Source organism: Carex rostrata, chromosome 5 (genome assembly GCF_964058835.1).
Source record: "Carex rostrata chromosome 5, lpCarRost1.2, whole genome shotgun sequence".
Classification (NCBI taxonomy): Eukaryota; Viridiplantae; Streptophyta; class Magnoliopsida; order Poales; family Cyperaceae; genus Carex; species Carex rostrata.
In genome coordinates, this window is record NC_135922.1 from 14,034,103 (window position 1) to 14,051,766 (window position 17,664).

General features: G+C 31.8%; 1 protein-coding gene, 1 long non-coding RNA gene and 1 pseudogene across 2 annotated transcripts; 2 read left to right on the forward strand and 1 right to left on the reverse strand.

The window, feature by feature from the left end:
* The first annotated feature begins 1,449 nt into the window (after nt 1-1,449).
* On the forward strand, nt 1,450-3,047 carry LOC144553700 (uncharacterized). The gene is made up of 3 exons (XR_013511445.1): nt 1,450-1,628; nt 2,798-2,882; nt 2,978-3,047. It is a non-coding gene; the product is annotated as an uncharacterized LOC144553700 (long non-coding RNA).
* Nucleotides 3,048-8,811: 5,764 nt separating this feature from the next.
* Nucleotides 8,812-9,561, forward strand: LOC144553886 (putative disease resistance protein At1g59780). Its single transcript, XM_078302070.1, has one exon. The coding sequence runs from the start codon at nt 8,812-8,814 to the stop codon at nt 9,559-9,561; it is 750 nt and encodes a 249-aa protein (XP_078158196.1).
* A 2,618-nt stretch (nt 9,562-12,179) lies between these two features.
* LOC144553887 (BTB/POZ and MATH domain-containing protein 2 pseudogene) lies at nt 12,180-13,335 on the reverse strand (annotated as a pseudogene).
* Between the last annotated feature and the right edge of the window lie 4,329 nt (nt 13,336-17,664).

The window sequence follows — 17,664 nt, forward strand, 5'->3', positions numbered from 1 at the left end:
CACATTCATCCTTATCTTCATTTTTAAAGTCCAAACAATTGATTTGAACCGCTCAACATGGTTGCCATATTAAAATATGCTTTGAGACTATTTACATTTTTTTGGAACCTTTTTAATATTTTTTTAGATAGGGACTAAAATCACTGTTTTTGGATGGTTTACAATTTTCTGATTTTGTACCTATTTAATAAAATAATAATAATAAAAAAAAGTTTGCATCTGCAAACACATTTTAATATGGAGATCATGTTGAATGGTTTGGATTGACTGTTTGAACTTTAAAAACGATGATAAGAATGTTAGACACGATTGAAACATGAAAGAAATGAGACATTTGAACCCTACTTTAAAGAGACGTATTGATAATTAAGCACCAACAGAAACTAGGGCTGAAGTTCAGCTGAGAAGCGCATGATCAACTTCTTCATTAATTATAATTGTTTTAATTTGAAGGATATATACATCAAAACATCAAAATAGACAAGCAAATATGAAAGAAAAATTAATTGGTGATGATCGATGCAACTACTGATGCACAAGCAAATAATATGCATTTCCAACAAAAAAGTTAAAGGATAGACTAATTGCTTTCCCGCTGCTACCTATCCTCATTGGGAAAATATACAAAAATCCAACAATCGGTCTTTCTTTATTTCTAAACTTAGACTCTATCCAAAGTATCTCACTTTGCTAAAGCGTTCACTCTTTGAATCTTCATAGTTTTAGCTTATTCTAAATATTACTAGGGGATTGTAGTTTTGAATGATTTTGAGGACCTTATTTATAAATGGTAATTACATGGTATCAATAAGAAAAACTGTCAATCTACCCCTATATATACTTCCCCTTCCCTCAGTTACTCTCTCCTTCCTCTTTATTCTTCTGTCGACAGCATCAGAACAAACCCCCTGTCCTGATAGAGCAACAGTACCGGGTAAGCAGCTGCTGTCACCTCTCTCTAGGTTTCGCAAAATTATATTCTGAAATATGATGTACATGCTCAATTTACCGTGAACTAAACTCGTAAGGTCAGGAAAGTTCACCTTTCTTGCACATACCATGCATGTATAACGGAGCTGTATGACACGACAATGGATTCATACGTACCCTTGAAAATCATGCCTTCTAGAAAATCCAGTGACTATTCAATTACACCTTGCATAGCCCATGTATAGTCACGTCAGGCAGCTGCCCTTTAGAAATAAAAAAAGATCTACAAAATTCGGTGTCTTCTCAACTTCCCCTTAATTTCTTACACTGCCCATCACTAAAGGTGTTGTAAGTCATGATGTTAGGCTCAATTCTGATTTTAGGCTTTATCGTTTTTTCTGATTTTGCTAAAAAAATTGAAATCTAATATATGCTGAATTTCCTTTCCTTTGCTAGCTTAGTACGAACGTCGCCACTAGTAGGTCTCTGATTTTCAGATGTGTACTTGAATCTCTCCCTGCCTGTCTTTATATGCACAAAGGTATATTACTGTTTTTTTTAATAACTATTTGACTGATAATATGTATGTTATCCAGATGTTGTTTATTAATTCAATTACTCTCAACAACAGGAATTCAGGATAAGATTTATGCTTACATATCTGCATTTTGTGTCATACTCTTTCTACACATGTCGAGGTACTCCTCTCAACTTTTTATTTTTATTTCACAAAACAATATTATAAAGTATGACGTGCCTGCTCAATTTATATTGGCAAATGTAATGTAGATGCTCAATATGTATAAACATACATTTATACAATTACAATTATTTCTTTAATGCTGATATATAGTATCAGCACCTCAAATTTTCGTGAATTTTAATTAATGGCTAATATATTACAAAATATATATATATTATATCATATGCACCATGTTTTATTTTTTTCTAATTATCTGCATTGTATTTCATATACGTTATTGTATACTATGCACTATTATTTTTTTTAACACTTATTTCAATTTTCACCGTGGAAGCAAAGCGATGCACTCTGCTAGTTGATATATACTTTGAAAATTGCTCTAATTATAATTTGTACATTTTTAGATATTATTGGAGCACAAGTGTCAGTCCTAATGAGTTAATCATTTTAAATGTGTTCAGAATTAAACAAAAAATTTAATAGCCATGTAATTTGTTTTAAATGGATTCCTATAGCTTTGTTTGCATAACAATTCATGATAAATAATTCCAAAAATTTCTCTAATAATTGCTTGTGTAACTACTAGATAAAATTTGATGCATAACAACATTTTTTTCTTCCAATTTCTCAGTTGATCTCAGTATCTAATTTAGATACATTTAATGAGAAAGTAATTAACATGCATCACGTGGAAATTTGACTATATATAGTTTACGAAACACATGAAAATTTGTCTATATTGGTGTGTGGACAATCAATTCTTTAGATCTTACTTCAATAATCTTATTTCAATAAGAAAATAGTCTAGATTCACAATAGAAACCAAGCAAATAGTATTTTGTAAATGTTATCCTGATTATCCAGTATATTTATTGTTTATTAATTCAATTGCTCTCAACAACAACAATTTAGGATAAGATTTCTGCATTAATTTTGAGCCTTACTCTTTTAACACATGTCAATGAATTTCACCTAGGCTGATGTACAAGCTCAATTTATCGAGTCCTAGGCTCATTATGTCACGAAATTTCACCTTTCTTGCATGTACAGGCCATGAATAAGAGAGCTATAGGACACAACATTAGAAAGTCAATGAATCTAATGCCCCTTGGATTTTATAGCGAAAGTCATGAATCTAATGCTGAATTTCCTTTCCTTTGCCAGTTTAGTAGGAAAGGCGCCACCAATAAATCTCTGATTTTCAGTTGTGAACTTGAACCTCTCCCTTCCTGTCTTAATCTACACAGAGGTATATTAGTATTTTTTTTTTATTAACTATTTGACTGATATTTCTATGTTATATATCCAGTCGTTGTTTATTAATTCAATTACTCTCCACAACAGGAATTTAAGATAAGATTTCTGCTTACATATCTGCATTTTGTGTCTTACTCTGTCTACACGTGTCAAGGTATTCCACTCATCTTTTTTTTTTTTCACAAAACTATATTCTGAAATCTGATGTGCATGGTCAATTTACATTGCAAATCTAATGTACGTAGATGCTCAATTGATTATATGGATATCTATATGTATTTACATATTTTTATACCTATTTTTTGTTAATCCTGATATGTAGTATTAATTTTTCCATAGCTTTTAGTTAGGCATTAATTAGCAGCACAAATTTTCTCGTCAATTTTACTTGACGCTGATATATTACAAAAATCTTTTTGAGATCTTTCTATATGGTTTATTGATGTGTGGGCAATCAATTTTTGAGATCTTTCTCGTATCACCACTCATGTCTTAATTTCTTTATTCAAATCTTTCATGTCAGTAAAGTGTACTAAATGCAACAAGTTATTTGAGATTTGAAATTGAAATTATTTGAGTAAAGTGTACTAAATGCAACAAGTTATTTTGACATCTCGTTTGTAAAAATGATTTTTTTTTTTGGAAAAACGAGAAAAATATTTTTTAGAATAAAGTTTATTATTATATTATCTTTTAAATGATATATTTGAAATTCGACATTATATTTTAGACTACAAAGTTCGATTTAGCTGTATAATTTAATAAGAATATATTAAAACTTACTACTAATAATATATGTTTGGAATGGTATGTAAAAGATTTACATCACTAAGATTCTGAGAAGCCTTTTTCATGCAACTTTTAGAAACCGTCTCATAATCTCTGAAAGGCATATGTGATAGATGTAATTGGTTCTTAATAAAATAGTATGTTGTAACGATCGAGCCAGGTTCTCAAGTTGCTAGGCAGTAACTTGAATGGTGTAGAGGATCTTATTTATAAATGTCAATTATTGGGTATATTAATCTGAAAAACTGTCAATCAATCTTTTATGTTGGGACTTTATACACCTTAGAGTTCATAGGACGAAAAGAGCTTTTTTTGAGATCCTCATACTCATTATGCCTGGCATTGAATAGATTTAGCTATTAACCTTATCAATTAACAAATCAATGAGTGGTTTTATTAGGATTTGTATTGAAAATCACATCAAAATGATACTAAACCGAGTAGTTGTCAGGTTAGTGTTCTCCCTTATTTTCAATATATGGAGTAAGACATTGATTTTTGAATAAGACTAAATAATTAGGAATAATCGACTGACTAATTGGAAAAATTCGGAAACACACCTCTACCATCTCTATTCGTAGTGGTTTGGCCACCGCTATTGACGAAATGGTCAATTAATTAGCCATTTAGCCCGTTTTTATAACATTGGTGCAGATGTCACAAATAATATAAATTTTGGTGATGTAAAGGGAGACAAATTCAACACAAATTCTGTAATTTCTCTATTCAAACTATATTTTCTTTCTTACTATTACAAATAGCCCTATATACATATATAGACCTAATTAAGATATCCAACATATTTTGTGTAGTGATAGATTATTGATAGTTTCCTTATTTAAATGCAATATTTTATTTTAAATAGAGTGTATTGTATGTAATTTGATATAGAAAAACTAATAAAATTTGCACTGTTTTAGGTCTCTTTCTCTGTTCTCTGTATCTTTTGTATAATTGTGCAAAAGCAGTACAATATTGCGAACTGAATTAATTTATTCCAACATTTTTACGTACTTTCTAGTTTTATAAAAGTCATTATCTTTTCTAGTTTATGAAATGACCTTCCAAACTCGGTTTTATAAAATGACCTTCCAAACTATTCCAAAGCCATCATTATCATTATCATTTTATAAAAATTAATAAAAATCATTATCTTTTCTAATTTTATAAAAATCATTATCATTTTATAATATATAAGCAAGAAGCTTTATAAAATGACCTTCCAAACTTTTCCAAAACCACTACTACAGGTGATGGTTTTGAAAGAGTTTGGAAGATGATTTTATAAAGTTTCCCGCTTATCTATTATAAAATGATAATAATTTTTATAAAATTAGAAAAGATAATGATTTGAGTGAGTCTATGGTACTATGCATATTACGATTTGGCACTGTGCTACGGCTCTATATTCGAGTTTTTAAATTATAACGGTCGATCCGAACCATTCATCTTGTTCTCAATATTAATATGTGTTTGGAGACCAAATTTTACATTTTTTGAAATTTGTTTACTCTTTTTTTAGATTTATTGAAAATCACTGTTTTTGGATGGTCCAGAATTTTCAGATCAAGTGATTTTCTAAATATCTAAAAAAATAGTAAAAAAATTTCAAAAAATGTAAAATTTCCAAACACATATTAATATGGAGAACAAGATGAACGGTTCGGATCCACCGTTAGGATTTGAAAACTCGAATATAGAGCCGTAGCACGGTGACAACCCGTGATATGCATAGTACCATAGACTCACTCTAATGATTTTTATTAATTTTTATAAAATGATAATGATAATGATTGCTTTGGAAGAGTTTGGAAGGTCATTTTATAAAACCGTGTTTGGAAGGTCATTTCATAAACTATAAAAGATAATGATTTTTATAAAACTAGAAAGTACGTAAAAGTGTTGGAATAAATTAATTCAGTTCGCAATTTGTACTACTTTTGCACAATTATACAAAAGATACATAGAACAGAGAAAGAGACCTAAAACAGTGCAAAATTTATTAATTTTTCTATATCAAATTACATACAAACACTCTATTTAAAGTAAAATATTGCATTTAAATAAGGAAACTATTAATAATCTATCACTACACAATATGTTGGATATCTTAATTAGGTCTATATATGTATATAGAGTTATTTGTAATAGTAAGAAAGAAAATATAATTTGAATAGAGAAATTACATAATTTGTGTTGAACTTGTTTCGCTTTACACCACCAAAATTTATATTATTTGTGGCATCCATATCAATGTTATAAAAACAGGCTAAAGGCCGACTAATTGACCGTTCAGTCAATAGCAGTGGTCAAACCACTACGAATAGACATGCATGATAGAGGTGTGTTTCCGAATTTTTTCAATTAATCAGTCGATTATTACCCTTTTCGTCCTATGAACTCTAAGGTGTATAAAGTCTCATATTCGACTCTTACATATAGCGGAACGATAGAAATCCTATTTATTTCAAATTAGGTGAAATAGGCTGAAGGCAGACCGGTAACCCTTCTTTGAAAAACTTTGTTCCGGATTATTCCCTTTAATTCTTATTTATTCTCGTTTGCTCCCGTATTGTTGTTTTTGGGTGATTACAAGACCCATAAGCCTTTTAGTCGGTCATTTATTGGGCCATCATGATCTGGTGTATATTGGGTTGTTTAGTTTATCAAATTGGCTGATTTATTGGATTAGGCAATTACATGCTTTGTCTTGTCTTATCTAGACTTTTTCTAAATGACAATTTCATGTAACTTTATTAATTAACAAGGAAACTAAATTAAAATCAATTTATTTGATAAATTTGATAAGTTAAATTAATTATTTTTAATGAATTATGAATTATATATGCACCTAACTATAATAAAAACTCAAAATTGTCTCCAAAATTCCGATTAATCGACCGCATACTGATTAATTACTTGACGGTACCTAGTCTATCTGACGAGCGTACCGTTATTTACAACGCTGACCAGCACCACCCGTATCGACACCTATACTTCCTCCCCCTTTCCTCACATACCCTCTCCTTCCTTTTTCATCTCCTATTGAGGCCACCAGATCGAACCTCCTGCCTGAACCATGGTGGGGCCTGATCTCACTGATTTCCTTTATTAGAGTTTAGCTTTTGTTTCCTCTTAGAGTCAGGGGCAGATCTAAAGCTTAGCCATGGACAGATCTAAAGTTTAGCTCTATGATTTCAAAATTTTAATTATGTATATAGAAATTAAATTGAATTTTATTTTTTTTTATAAATTTTTGTATAGTGTAGTCCCCTCATAAAATATTAAATGTTTACTTGTAGTCTAGTAGTTAGAACACTAATTTGTGAGTATAAGGACTTGGAGTTCAAATTCCACCTGCAACATTGTGTATTTAAAATTGTAGTCACCTCTATTATAATTGTCTAGTTTCGCCCGTGAGTTTTGAAATTTGCCTCACCATTTATATTATTTTTTAAATTTGTTTTTTTTACATTGCAGTTACATGGTGGAGCTTGCAGTTGAATTGAATCTGAGGGATATTGTGCACCAATAAACTGTTTTGATTAATCAAGCAAGGATAGCAAGAGACCGGAGGAAAGAATTTTTGGTGTGATTTTGAGAAAGCTGAGATAGAGATGGATACCGTAGCTTACATAGCTGAAATGCTATCATCACGTGCCCTCGTATTTTTTATACAAGAAAATGTTCCTAATGACAAGGAAAATCTTTTTTCGATATCGAGAGAAGTACAGGAACTTCATAAGTTCATGAAATGCAGAAAATTCATGGCGATCCCTGAGGAGGAAAAGAAGGCTCTAATTGAGAATGTGCAACTAGCAGCCTGTAAAGTTGGAAACTTAATGAATGGGATTCTTGGACATGGTTCCAAAAAGCAGTCCTCTATCTCAGGGAACCAAGATTTGGTGAAAGATTGGGTAGAAACCCGAGAATTAATCGTTGGTATCGTAAAAGCCAGCAAAAAATTGAACCAAACAAAACTAGAAGGTGAGATAACGCTCGAAGACATATATGCAGCTTTAAATGAGGAGAGATTAGCACTCTTCCTCAAAAAAGTGTTTCCAGTTCTTGGTGAGCTCAAAGAATCTCCTAAAATTCACAACTTCTTATTTGAGTTATCCAATGAGCTGGTCAATCTCCCTCGCCTAATTTTCAATACATTCACAGAAGAGTCGTCCCTGGATCTTGTCCTTGTAGGGGGTCTCCTTTCGCTCAAACCAATAGATTACGACACATGGAACAAGGTCAAAGATGATCTGGTTAAAATTAAAGAGTCCAATAGTTGTGTTACGAGCAATAATATGTGGGACATTATTACCTACTGTTATGATGATTTACCTTACTTTCTCAAGCTGTGTTTTCTTTATTTGGCATGTTATCCGCTTGATTATGTGTTTCGTGCAACCTCTCTAATTGAGATATGGATGGCTGAAGGATTAGTTACACCAGAGGAAGGAGAGACTGTAGAGGAGACCGCTAACAAGTACCTAGAGCAACTTGTACAAAGGTAATAAGATGATTATTATTTCAAATATTAAGTCGTGGTTTTATAGTGAGAGGCCATCATTAAAAATAAATTTTGTTTGTTTTATTAGAATAAGATCTAATAGATAATTTTCTCTAGTCTACTTGATGATAAACAAAAGCACTTCTTTTAGTTGTTTTGTTTAAGTAAACTGAGAAATTTATTGTTTAATAGACATGTACTTGATGTTTATTAATTTATTTCCCTTGTCACGTGCAGGTCGTTGGTGTGTGTTTCAAGGAGATCATACTTAGGAACAATAAAATTCTGCCGAGTTCCTCGTTCTATTCATGAATTTGCCATCCAACAATCCTACATTGATGGGTTTTTGGTTGTCAGTCCAGCTCATGAAGAAATTGAAAATGTGTCTCGGTTAGCAATCCATTTTGACCCCGTGAAACAATACAATAATGAGGTGAAGAGTAATCGTATACGTTCCTTGTTAGGTTTTTATTGTGACATAAATTTTCTTGGTGTCGAGCTCCTCAGAGTGTTGGAATTGAGAAATTCTGTCATCTCAGTAGCAGGTTTACCGAACTTGATTATGCTACGATATCTGGGTTTATGGGGTAGTACCATAAATGAGCTTCCAAAAAATATAGGAGATATGAAAAATCTTGAAACATTGGATGTTAGAGATACAAGAATAGAAACCCTACCTGAATCTCTATGGAACATCTCAGCACTTCGTCATGTTTATGTGCTATCAGGCCCTCGAATTAAAGGCCCATCCTCTGCAGCAAAACTATCAGACCTACAGGTTCTGAAAACAGTTACAGCTCATGAGTCGTGGCTAGAAAACATTCCCCTTTTTCTGATCCACCTTAGAAAATTTGGACTTTCAAATTGGGATAATCAAGAATACGAATCTACTTCTAAACTATTGAGTCACATGGATGAACTCATCTCGATGACAATTACAGGAGACATTCTACCGTCAGAGTTTGTCGATATAAGGGCCTTTCCCAACCTCAAGACAGTGAAGGCAATTAAAGTACAGGGAGAATGGATTAGCAGGAGACTTCCCATAGATAATATTAAATTTTCACCAAATCTTACAAAACTCACCCTAATTAGTTCCTATTTGAAGGAAGACCCTATGCCGACACTAGAAAAACTACAAACTCTGAAATATCTTAGTTTGCAAGATGAAGCATACATAGGGAAGCAAATGGTTTGCACCGAAAATGGATTTCCACTGTTGCAGGTCTTAATAATTGAGAAAATGGAGAACTTGGAGAATTTGGAGGTGAAACCGATGGGTATGTCACAGCTTACCGTACTATTTGTCAGTGAGTGCCTGAAATTCAATAATAACCTTCGCAATCTAGACCATGTTCCTGATATATATATATAGATTGAAATGTTGCTTTTATTCTTTTGCTTTGATTCAGTTCTTCTTCTTAATTTGTTTTGGGCATGTGTGTCCCTTGTTCTAATTTATGTTTCTGTTTTAATGTATGTTGTGTTGTCTGTATCAGTGTGTTAACTATAATTACGTATGTTGAGATTACATTGAGTTAATTTAATGTTTCAATGGATTTGGTATTTACACTTAAATCATATGGTATTTACTCTTTTAGTATATTTTATTATGCATATTGTATTTTGATTATAGAATAGTCATAATTTACTCATAATCATAGTTTGAGTGAATAGGCTGAATACTCGTTTACTTACTTTTTATGGGATATTCTCGTTGGATTAGAATATTTGTTGAAATAATGTTCAAATAATTTCTAAATATTTCTTTTAAGTTTTTGCTCTCTCATATTATGTTCTTAAAATCTCTTACAATATTTTGAAATATTTTACATCCTTGGTAGGAATAAAATCACCTTTTTTATATATACTATATAATATGAATTTTCATAGATTCAAACTCACCAATACAATAACCAAGGTGCGTAATTTATAAAATCCAAATTCTCCTAAACGACAAAATGCAATTTTCGAAAGACATTTGACTGTTTCACTATAATAAATTGACGCATTTTAAACTTCTATACTCTTTTGAATTACTCCTAAAATACATAATAGACAATTGTTTAATTTACACTAAACTATTTTCAAATACAAATTATCTATTTATTTTAGAAATGTTCAAAAAAATACTCTTAAAAAAAAATTGGCAGTAACTACCAATGATGCATTATATAAATTTGATTACAACCACAAATCCTAACTTATTAATGTTCAAAAAAATACTATTAAAAATATTTGAGGGACGAAAACGTGAAATATAGTTACCATGGTGTTCCAAAAAAAAAATAGCAAATAATGAACTGTTAAGCGACATATGAAAGGCCATAAAAAGATTAGTTAACCACTGAAAAACAAATATATATTGTTATCTTAACTGCGTCAATACTGTTAACGGATTTGTATTGTACCGAAACACTACAGTGCAATCGGAGGGTGTCAAATGGTACAAACTGTACCGATATTGAATAACTGAACCGTTGGATTGTTGTTGTTTGTTAAATACATGGCCCATTGATGAGCTGCTTTTGGGAGCTCCGTATTGTATTTTACTGGGCCTAAATGGATACCAAATGAGACCCAATTTGGTGGACTCTTTAGCAGGCTTCGTGAGATTGATTTGTTACCACAAAACTAATCACAAATCAACACTTCCTTTCCTTCACTAATTTGTTATTCACTTGTTATGATGCGTGGCCTCGACACCTTAGGCCTTCAATTTAGAGCTGCTCACAATGCTGTAATATTATGAGCACTTTAAGTTTGAGACTGAAGAAAATACTTTCACATCAGTCTCTGATAAAACAGACCAGTAATAAAAATTAGCTCTAAAAATTCATTAAAGACTTTCATAAGTTTATCTAATCATTATTATGGTGAACTACATATTTAAATTGACTATGTTAATAAGTTATATTAAGTCAAAAGGTATATTTACAAACAAAAATTAAGCATAAATTCGAGTTAAGGGTTTACCATCGCTTTGTAAACAAAAATCTTTTCTTCTCAAATTTTCATTCAAAATTAGGAAGAGGGAAAAGGGAAGAGATAGATCGGAAGAGAAATGAGAGCGAGAGAAGAGAGAGAACAAAACATGGGGAATTAAAGTTAGCACTAGAACAGAGTTGAGAGAAAGGCGGGAGGAAAACAGAGAAGAGAGGAACAGTTACAAGTGGGGTTCACTTGTCAGAATTAAGTTTATTTGTGTTTTAGTTTTTTTTTTTTTTTTAATTCGCTTATTCATGTATATGTTGTGTTCTAAATCTTAAAATTCAGAATTTGGAGGTGACGAAGTATTTTTATGGTTTTATTAAGGTAACAAAATTACTCTACGACATAATTCATGATTTATTATTTGTAATTGTGAGTTCATAAAAAGGAATTGATTATCGTTTTATTATTTCAATTGCTTGGGAAATATAAACATTTATTAATTTTGAAACATGTATGAAAGCTTGACATAATTGGATCAACCGGTTTACAATTTTCTGGTATTCTCTGATTCAGGGTATTTGTACTGGAAAATGCATCAATAACTCTTGCATTTATCAGCGGATCAAAGTGGATAATTGAATACTATCCCGAATGATACAGAAGAGAAGACAATTTTTTATAGCGTATCATGCTTACAAGTATTGCTAGTATTAGTTATGCGAAGGCACGATTTACATTCACCATGTACTTCACAATTTAGTCCTCTATGACATGAGTCAGACATACAAATTAACAACTTTGATGGGCTTTGTATTCTTTAGTTTCTGAAAAGAATTATGAAACGTAATAATACAGTTGAAAAGTAAGATGTACCGAAGTACACAGAGAAAAAAACAAGTTAATAATATTATATTGTCATTTCTACATAGGATACGAAATCAGCTACTCTTGATTCCATAAACAGAACCTAAACGCCATAATAACATGAAAAGAAAAGAAAAGAAAAGATTGATGGAAAAGTCATTATCAAGGATGATCATTTTTTTAAAAATAAAGAACTTAGATTTCCTTCAAAATTGATGGACAAATCTTTATCATATTGCAAAATTCATCCGTCTGTGCCACAGCTTTAAAAACCTCAGGAATGCTCATAAATTTGAGGCACTCCTTTTTGAGTTGACTGCAATTGTGTTGCTCGGCCAAAATTAATGTAGTTGCAACGTTGCTTACACCAAGATTCTTGCAAAGTAAATCTTCACACATCAACCTCAGCCTCTCCAACTGATATCTGTTTTTCAAGTATTTGATTATCATATTAAAATTGGTAAACAGAAGATGAGAATACAAAAATAAAAAAATTATATATATACACATACCTATCTGCGGCTACTAGCAAATGTTGAGCCATCAATCTCAGATCTTTTTTTTCACATTCATCATCACTAGTTCCCTCAAAATCAGGCAGTGAATCAGAATATATGAAGTAAAGCAAGGATTTGAAAACAGGTACTTCAATATCTTCAAGTGTTATGGTGTCTGTCCATTTTTCTTTCATACAACCAAAAAGCTCGGCATTGAAGACAACCGACCTTGCTGCAAGCACGCAACGGTGAGCCTTGATTCTCTCTCCTTTCACTACAAATGTAACGTCTGCCCCATTTCCACTCTCTAGCAGGCTAGCCCAATTTTGGCTCAAATTCGATGGTGGAACAATAATGCCATAAGAGTTGGTTACTTCAAGCTTAGTTCTTTTAATGACTGCAAGGGTACATTTCATAGTGAAAGCATCATCTTTCAGATGCTCTGATTTCTCAAATTCAATTCTATCTTTAAATTGTGGATAACCATTGTTGTCACCTTTGATAATCCATCTACAAACTTGGGATGTCTTTCTCAAGTTAGAGGGATCACCATTTTGTTGAAGTACGGTGAAACTAATTTTTGCCTTCACATCAGTAGCTACACTTTCAAGTTGAAGGGAAAATGATATAAAATCTTTGTCATTCTTGCTTTGTCCATCAGGATAGAAATTAATTATCCAATTATATCCACCCACAGTAAAAACATCAGACTGAACACTTTTTCCTATGCCAATCCCTTTAGTCAGGGAATATCCATAAATCTTAAATAGATGTGATCCAGTTATAGTCTCTGTTCTAATTGCTGAGGCTGTCGTGAAGTTTTCATTGCCAATAGCTTCAGCGGAAGAACCCATTTGGGTATATCTTTCACTCGAAGTGTATATTTATTATATATTATAATTTTCTACTGTCTACACTAGAATCGTGTTCTTGTTATATATACATTTTGGTTAATTAACAGAATAATTAACATTGCCCGCTGAAAGGTTGCCTAGGAAATTGAGACAGTCAGTGTGAGCTCATTAATTTAATTGAAGGGGATGTATCCGTATGGAGAAGAGGCAAGAGCAATGGATCAGGGAAATTGGACCGTGACACTGTTTATCTCTTTTAAAGCTTTATTTTCAAAAGTTTTTCGTTTTTTTCTTTTTTTTTCCTAATTATGCGTTCCAATTGTATCTGGAATAGGCAAATTGCTTTCATTGGAGTAAAATTACTCGTTAAATTCAATTATTCCAACCATTCCGCTTTATTAATTATCTATATGCAATGAATGTACGTGCCACAGAAAATATTTTGTAACAATATATAATTTATGTTACGTTATTCCACGTTTAAGCCTAATCTTTAAGTCCCAGTTGTACAATTGGCAAATTCTTGAGGAAAATATATAGTTTGCAGAGCACCAAATAATTCGGTCATTTAATTTCAGTTGAAATTTAATTCTGTTCCCAATTTACAATAAACACCCTGTTTCATGTTTTCATAACATAAAAGTATATGAGTGAGTCTATGGTACTATGCATATTACGATTTGGCACCGTGCTACGGCTCTATATTCGAGTTTTCAAATCCTAACGGTCGATCCGAACCATTCATCTTGTTCTCCATATTAATATGTGTTTGGAGACCAAATTTTACATTTTTTGAAATTTTTTTACTATTTTTTTAGATTTATTGAAAATCACTGTTTTTGGATGGTCCAGAATTTTCTGATCAAGTGATTTTCTAAATATCTAAAAAAATAGTAAAAAAATTTCAAAAAATGTAAAACTTGGTCTCCAAACACATATTAATATGGAGAACAAGATGAACGGTTCGGATTGACCATTAGGATTTGAAAACTCAAATATAGAGCCGTAACACGGTAACAACCCATGATATGCATAGTACCATAAACTCACTCAAAGTATATTGAAACATATAGAAATTCTATATCTATATCTATGGGTTTTACATCAATAGTATGCGTGTGAGTTCTGCTATCCAATTCTCTGTGTTGTCAGAAATACAACGAATTGTGTAGCAGATTGCTGCATTGTGGATTTTTCCATTACACCGTGATGCCAAACATAGTCACAAGTTTTGCGAATTAAATCTGAATAATTTATTTTTTTGGTGATGCCGAACTAAATGCCAAACTATTCAGTTGACCGAACTTTGACTGAATTAAACCTGAATAATTCGCGAATTTTTTCCAGAACAATTTTTTTTGGCTCTTTTCAATGACTGAGATCTCTGATCCAGATAATTTCGAATCATTTTCGAATTAAATCCGAATTATTCCCGAATCGCGAATTTTTAATCTCGCCGAATCAAACCCGAATAATTCATTTGTCACTGTGAATTGCCAAATTGCCAATTAGTCAGAATTCAGACACGCATGGTTTACCCCCACCGCATCTGCCATAGAGAAGCTGAGTTAGAGTATGCGTGCTAGCTAGTGGCGACCTTGCCATATTTGTTAGTTTGGGTAGAGTCCATTAAATTTCAACATCTAGTAAAAAGTAGGCTTTCATTAGAATTTCAGCAAAAATGTTTTCAACTGTCAGAACCGTTCGATTTTCATCTGATTCACGCTCCGATGACGATTTAAAAAATGCGGAACGGTGAGCTTAATCCACTCTGTTTGTTCTTCAGGGAATCAAGTCCACCAATAATGTTGCCTCGCTGATTTCGCCGGAGAATATCGAAGGCCGACAAACTATTTATTTTTTATTATTTTGTTTCTCATCACGTCTTTTGATCATTTCATTTGAATTTTTTTGGGGTTTTTCTTGAGTGATATCTATTTTATTTTTCATGCTTGTTTTCTTATGAACTCACACATGTGTAGAGGGGGAAAACATCTCCAGAGGATGACAGTCGTGTGGAGGATCTCATCCGCAGTTATTTTTACAAGGTCACATCCACAGCTCCTGGACATGCTTATATTGACTACATGAGGAAAAATAGTGTTGCTCGTGAGTTGAAAATTTTAAAGGATGATCAAGTGCTTGAATGAAAATTTCTTTTCGTAACATGATGGGTTTTTAATTTGTGGTTCATCTCTTTTAGTGATACATTTTTTTTTTTTTTTTGACTATCTAGTTTAATTACACCCTTGTAGTTGGGGGGCTGATGAATTTAGATTACAACACGTTTGAAAATTTCAATTTTATGAACAATTTCTCTCCTTAATATTTTGGTATAGCTCTGATATCTATGGTTCTTAATTAAGCACACCTAGTTTATATAATTGGAAACAAAAATGCTCATGAGAAACCCTTATGCTACCTAATTAAGCACACCTGATGTTGCTTTTAGTCTCTTCTTCCTAATTTTAATGCATGACTGAGTGCTTGAATGGAAATTTGTTTTGGTACTTCAATGACATGATGGTGCCTTTCAAGTGTAGTGTAAAAAAATAAACATAAAACCCTGGAAAATTTAACGAAAAAGTACCAAACCGATCGAGGAACTCTCTCTCTTGGAAGAACAGAGATGGTTGTAACTTACTATTCTCTCATATTTCATCTTTTATTTATTTCGGCTCAAATGTTTTGATCGCTGTGTTTCTATTTTTGCTCTTGTGGTTACCACCCTTGTGTAATGGAATCTTTCTTTTTAATATAAATGTGGGCATGACTCTCATCTTTTATTCAAAAAAAAAAAAAAAGTGTTTGGATGATCTAAATACAATACATTTGTATAGTAATCTCTTTAACTTTTTTCTCATTATTGACAATAACAACTAATTAATTTAGCGATTTCTTGAATAATCTAGAAGAAAGATAATGAGCTTGGGTATTTTGGTGTTGTTACTTCAATAAAATACACGTGATGAGAAAGGGAAGGTATCCTAGTTGGTTAGGAAAAATATTCTAAGACTATGGGTTATCTAAAAGTCAAGAGTTTGATATTTATCAGGGTTGTAACAACAAATGGTGTCCCCTCAAAAATAAAACAATGCATTGTAGTATGCTGAGTTTTTTTGGGTTTTTAAGAGCCGTTATTTGTCGTTGCGGCCCTGGCAAATATTTTTTTCAGAGGTCTTTTGGTTAATATTTTTTTTGGGAATGGTATTAATAAAAATTTAAGATTTTTGTTTCCAAAGGCTAATTATAACGTCCATTGTTTCTTTTATTCAAGGATGAACAAATAATAAGTTGCTGTTCATTTGAAAAAAAAAATGATTTAGTTTTGCCACCATTTCATAAGTAGCTAAAAAGAGAAATATACATGATATATGGATGCTTCCATGTTCTTTTGAAAATATATATTTTTAATATAACTTGAGCATATAATTTTAAGAAAAACAACTACATACCCATCAAATAACAAAACTGAATTTTCAGGATATTCAAAAATATTTTACCAAATCTTGCGTGAACAAAAATGTTTAAATATTAAGGATTTACCTTTCCTCTTTTTCAGATCATGTAATTTTTTATTATTATTGAAAATATCATATTATCATCTAACACATATATGTACTATACGTGCAATCTTAATTTATTAATGAAAAGCCTACGGGCAATTTGGCACAAAAAAAAAGTTCATACATGTAATAATTCCAGATTTTGTAGTCATTTTTGAAGGTTTTGTAGTCATTACTGATTAACAAAGTTCATGCATGTATTGATCTTCTCCGTCTAATTATATTCGCCAGTTAATGGCTTACAATTAATTAGTGAATCAAATCTAAAATTGACCTTACAATTAACCCATGATTTATTTTATTGTTAATAATAATATATATAAAAGCAAAATAATAAATTTGATAGATCACCTTTCATGTAATTAAACCTCTACTCACTCTTCATGCCATAGTGAATAATTTCTAAGATTTTCCTTCCAAAGAAACAAATCCCTCTCATTGTTTTAATCACTATATAATCCATGATTTTATTTTAATGGTAATATATATAAGAGCACCATAATGCATTTGCAAAAGATCACCCCATTTTTCTGTAAACCTCTCCTCAACACTCTTCATACCATGGAGTCTTCTAAACTATCTTGCCACCACCTCATCACTTGCTCATTGCTCATCTTTTTTCATCTCATTTTAGCAACCTCACGAAATATTTCACCAACCAAACAAGGGTTTAGTCTAGAACTAATAGACCCTCTCTCACCAAACTCCCCCTTCTACAACCCTAATCTCACCGACACGGAGCGGTTTAACAGAGTTCTCCAAT

Bases quoted from the DNA above. Each gene is read 5' to 3' on its own strand.
- LOC144553886 (XM_078302070.1), top strand. From the start codon at position 8,812: ATGAAAAATCTTGAAACATTGGATGTTAGAGATACAAGAATAGAAACC.